The following is a 4,946-nucleotide window of genomic DNA, read 5'->3' as shown; positions in this document are numbered from 1 at the left end:
TACTGGAACACGGCCGTGCCGTTTGCTTCCATACTGTCTCCAGCTGCTTTCGTGCTGCTGTGACAGAGAGCGCGTAGCAGCAAAGCTGAAAATATGTACGACGTGGCCTTTCACAGGAAACGTTTGCCCATCCCTCATTTATAGGATCGGTTTGCTAGGGTTGTGTCACAGTAGCATGTCCAAAGCTTTATGAACAGAAAGAAATGTCTTGTAACGCGACTCCGAGAGAAAGAGTCAAGACTGCCCGGTAAAGGAGAGCTCGCGTTTAAGTCGCCTGCGCTGGTCATGAATCAGAGATTTCGGGGATAGTCCGCAGCCTGACTGTCGGAGCCCCCAGGTGCAGAGACAGGGGTGCGGGGAGGGCTCAGGCACCTGCTGGGGGGGCAGGGGAGGGGGCGCTGGCAGTGGGGCGGGGGGCTCACCTTTGCTGGCGCTGACGGTCTGCAGCACCATCTCAGCGGCCCCGCGGTCGTGCAGACGGGCTTGCTGGTACAGAAGCTTTTGCTTTTCCATTTCTTTTTCCTGAACACAAATCCCAACCGTTTATGTTGTGGCGGTCAGTGAGCAGCTCTCTACAAACCACAGTTTTAGTCATCTCCTCATGTATGGGCTCTATGACAACATTATGGACCATTTCAACACCAGCGATGTTACTGTACAGATGTTAACATATTCGACTCTTGGTTTTATTTCAACTGGTTTATCAGGATGGATTTTTCTCAATTTTAATAATTTGATCAGTCCAAAGCCTGTATCACGGATTTGAAGTAACTGTACTTCATCATTGAAACGTGCACTTTCTGAATTATACATTCGTGCATAAGTTTGTCACGTTTTTAAAAAAAATCTCCCATGTCATGGCCATAACTTGATACTGCTCAGCAAATGGCTCGAGTTGCAAGTTATCACTGAATGACAGAAAAACGTTCACGGAGACATGTTGGAGTTTAAGCAAAATCGAAAGCTGATATGGATAAAAGGTAGGCTTCAACCAAGTGGCGGACTTATGATACATAACTCCCCGGTGTCCCCCAAGGGAAAAAAGAAGCAATGTGCCTTTATATTTTGTATTTTCTGGCGGTAACAAACAATACTGCATGGTGCCGCTGGGGCGATGGCTGGAGTTTGTTCTTTTCCACTCACACTACCACTAAAGACATAAAGAAGAAAATAAAAATAAAATATAAAGGCACAGCAAGTTCAAGACCGAGAGGATCATTCACTTGAGCTATCCGTTTCGCTGGAGATTTGAGACGGAACTAAGCAGTATAAGTTGCAGAATGAGAGTTGCATAGAGCCCTGTGACAGCGAGTCCATCAAATGGCGTGGTAGAGAAGCTTAGTCAATGGGACATGAAACGGTCAATTAGTATCATGTCCGTAAACACAACGGCCAAAACATATATGACCTCAGAGCAGGAAGAGCTGCAGCAGAAGCAGCCAGAGTGACAGCTTTGCTGCCATAAACTTTCCATCCAAAGTACGGAAAATAGACACTGGAAGATGGAAGAGGTTTAAAAAATGAAGGCTTGCTAGTTACAGAATATGAAAAATAAAGTAAACTAAAAGGAGCGGGGGAAGAAATGGGCTCAAACGAATGAGAAAAAGAAACCTTTAAACCGAAAGCAACCGACACAGACAGTTATGCTGTTACCAGAGAGTTCTCGCCGATGCTGGCAAGATGGTTTCTTAAATCTTTGATAATATCGTGCTGCGAAAACAAAATCGATCAGGGTTTTGTTTTTTTTTTTTTCTTCTTCCGTTTGGGGTTTTTGCGTTTAAATTTTTTTTTTTTTTTAATTTTTTTGGCGGGCTTAATTGGAGGCGGGGAAAGGAAAGAAAAAGGCAGCTTTGCTTTGTAGGTAGCCATGCTGACACCTAAAAGGTTTGCCTTCATGTTTAAACCTCTTCCTGTGAAGTCAAAAACAGAACGAGAACGAAACCACACGGACACACAAAACCATATTGTCATCACAACACAGTTTCGGGGAGCTCGTCTGCTCTGCAGGCGTTTGGAATCGGTGAGCAGCGTCCGATTCTTCCTTTCAGATCCAACAATCTCTCCCCCCCTCCCGCTGCCGGACCCGCGCACGGGCTGTCGCCGCCCAGCCCCAGCCTCCCCGGCTCCTTTGGTGAGTGTTCCCATAAGAGGGCGATGAGAGATGACTGGCTTAGGAACCGTCCTGTCGTCTTCATCAATGGCAGAGGCAAGGCGGGTAGAAAGACGTGACGAGACATAAACTCGTCGGGACACCCAAAGAAGATGCGAGCCAGCGGCACGTCACGTGTTCTTGAGGGAATAAACCAAAACGATAAGCTTTGCCGTTGGGGCTCTAAACTCGGGGAACCAGCTCAAAGATCCGCCAGCACGACCTGTGCAGACTCTCCAAGGCCCCGGCGTCCTTTTCCGTAACTTAAATCGTGAGGGATGAGTGGACGGCACGAGGATCAGGACACAGACGGGAGGGATGTCCGCTTGTCTGCTTCACAAAACAAAGTCCCCGGGCGGAGACCACGCGCACCTTTCCCACACAGCCTCTAAAGGTCCAGAACGACCAACGTCGCAGGGGCGGTGAGGACACGCGCTTGAAAAAATACTGAACTATAAAAGGTGCGGTGATGGAGGCAGCAAGAGAAGCACTTTGTAAAGAGGGGTCGGGGCGACCCCGGGACTCCTGTGGCCGGGTGGGGGCTCCGGGTGGGGGCTCCCCCTCCAGGAGGCCTTCAGTGTCCTTATAGGAGCTCCGCCCTTCGACCCCTGCCATTTGCTCCGTGATTTAATCTTGTCATTGGAAATTCTACCGCAACATAAAAAAATAAAACCTTGACAGCCAACCCAGAGGTTTTCAGACAATAAAATGATAGATCGAGTAGAAAGGAAAATAAAAACCTTTCATTTGAAATTTACTGCGGATTCACTTTTCTAAGCAGATTGCAAACCGATCTCTTAAAACTATCTTACTCAGGAAAATCACGCCTCAAAGCACCTTTTTAAAGATGGGGTCCCAACCCCACCCCGGATTCAGCTTAAAGTCGCGAAAGGGTCAAATAAACATGACACCTTCGCCCTGCAATTTAGTTTCCAGGTTACAAAGACAGAGTAGCGGGGCAGGAAAAGAGCAGCCTCAGTTGAGCTTTCCCTGAGGCGAACAGTTCTGATTGCCAGGAAGAACCAAGAGGTATCAGCTGCTTTGCTAATACGATGGTCAGTCTTTCCAAGGTCAAGGGTGGTCGTAAACCAAACCACGATCAATTCACAGGGGCCGAAAGGAAGTAATCAACATCATGACTGGTTTTTAGTACAACGGAAATGTGTCATAAAATTGCTAATATTCTTCCGTTTTATCTAAGAAGAGTGCTTCGAGCTTTTAGCACTTGACAGGGGCCACGTTGAAAGGCCTGAAGAAAAACATCAATTCGGTTCTTCAACAACGCGCCTGATATGCGAAAAAATGTTGAAATAAAAACAATCAATTACTACTGTCTCTTGCTATTCGGTGGAGAAGATAGTCTGTCCCCACATGGCGGTGAACAGGGACTTTAAGCCAGGGCAGCCCGACGACGGCAAGACCGTTCGTGGAGCTCCTGGAGGCCCTCGCTCAGGCGCGTGGACGAGCATCGTGGGCGGCAGCGACCGCCTGAGTCTCCCTGGCTTCTTCCCTTCTCTGCGCTTCCACGCCCCTGGCAACAGCTGAGAAGGTTTTCGTAACGTTTTCCTCTTAAACTGATGTGGGAACTAGTTATAAGTGAGTAGAAGTTTCCAGGACCTAATCTCTTTTTAAAGATATTTTCCATAATGTATTAACCGTATCAGTCAACATTTAAATAATCTTATCTGGCATCTTAAACGCAGTCATAACCTATCCAGGTGATGCTGACTCAATGTTACTAGGAAAAAAACTGAAATACAGAAGAGGCAACTGGATAATATGAGGACGAAGCTGAAAGGCAGTGAAGTGGTACCAGTAACTCGCTACATGACAGAAACAGGTCACCTTGGACTAAGGGAGACCGAGTACACGTCAGAGACACGTTCTCCACTTGGGTTAATTTTGTCCTGTTTTCCAGCTTCTGAAACTATAGGTTGGCCACTTTCATACAGATTTTTCTCTCAGTACTAGGAAAACACTTATAAAATTATAACCTTGTTTAATGATAGATGGATCCCCCAACTTTTTAATCTTAAATTTAATTTTTAAAAATTAAATAAATGTGTACGGTCTTCCTATTCTTCCAAACACCTGATACTCAGCCATCCTCGGATGAACTTTGTTGTACAAATCCTCAAAGAGTTACTTTTACTGAATTTCTAAGGACCTTTGCCATGTTATCATCTGTCATCCTCTTCACAAAGACCGTCGGGGAAAAAAAAACTGCTTCAGGAATTTTCGCTCCTCCCCAACAAGACTACCTTTATTTTATTCATAGAATAAATTATTAAATTTATGTGATTTTATTTTGGCTCCTAAAAAGCTTGGAATCAGTAGTGCAGACAACTCGCAGAGACTCGACGGCACGGTTTCTGGGCTAATGTCACTCCCTAAAGCCGCCCCTGCATGTCCCCAAATCCCTTTTAGCCCTGACACTTTTTTCCCCTTCGCTGGGCAATGTTATGTATAACTGTGTGATGTTTTAAACCCCAAACTAGGAAAAGGTAGAGATACATATATGTGTGTGTGTGTGTGTGTACACACACACACACACACACACACACACACACACACACACACACACACACACACAGAAGCTACGCATTATTTTCTATAAAGAATTATTGCGACATTTCTACTCTACAAAAATATGGTTTATTTTCTTTTTCTGCTCTTCCACAAAAGGTCAGAACATAAAAATGTATATGCTTCTATTGATATCTACGTGGTTAGAAGAACTAGGAAATTTCCCCCAAAATGAACTTCCTCTTGAGCAGCAAATTGGACCCTTTGACCA

The 4,946-nt window shown here is 45.6% G+C and overlaps 1 protein-coding gene across 1 annotated transcript in view; it reads right to left on the bottom strand.

Moving 5' to 3' along the window:
- The window catches only part of LOC105304450 (ryanodine receptor 2), a gene marked incomplete at its 5' end in the record, with an annotated part of 220,090 nt that overhangs the window by 68,816 nt on the left and 146,328 nt on the right, over positions 1-4,946 (bottom strand). The window contains one exon of the mRNA XM_023522367.1: positions 423-522. Within this exon, the coding sequence (XP_023378135.1) occupies positions 423-522 (100 nt within the window). The remainder of the gene's footprint in view (positions 1-422; positions 523-4,946) is intronic.

The sequence above is a fragment of the Pteropus vampyrus genome, unplaced genomic scaffold (assembly GCF_000151845.1).
Source record: "Pteropus vampyrus isolate Shadow unplaced genomic scaffold, Pvam_2.0 Scaffold342, whole genome shotgun sequence".
NCBI classification, from domain to species: Eukaryota; Metazoa; Chordata; class Mammalia; order Chiroptera; family Pteropodidae; genus Pteropus; species Pteropus vampyrus.
This window is presented reverse-complemented; position numbering and strand designations above follow the sequence as displayed.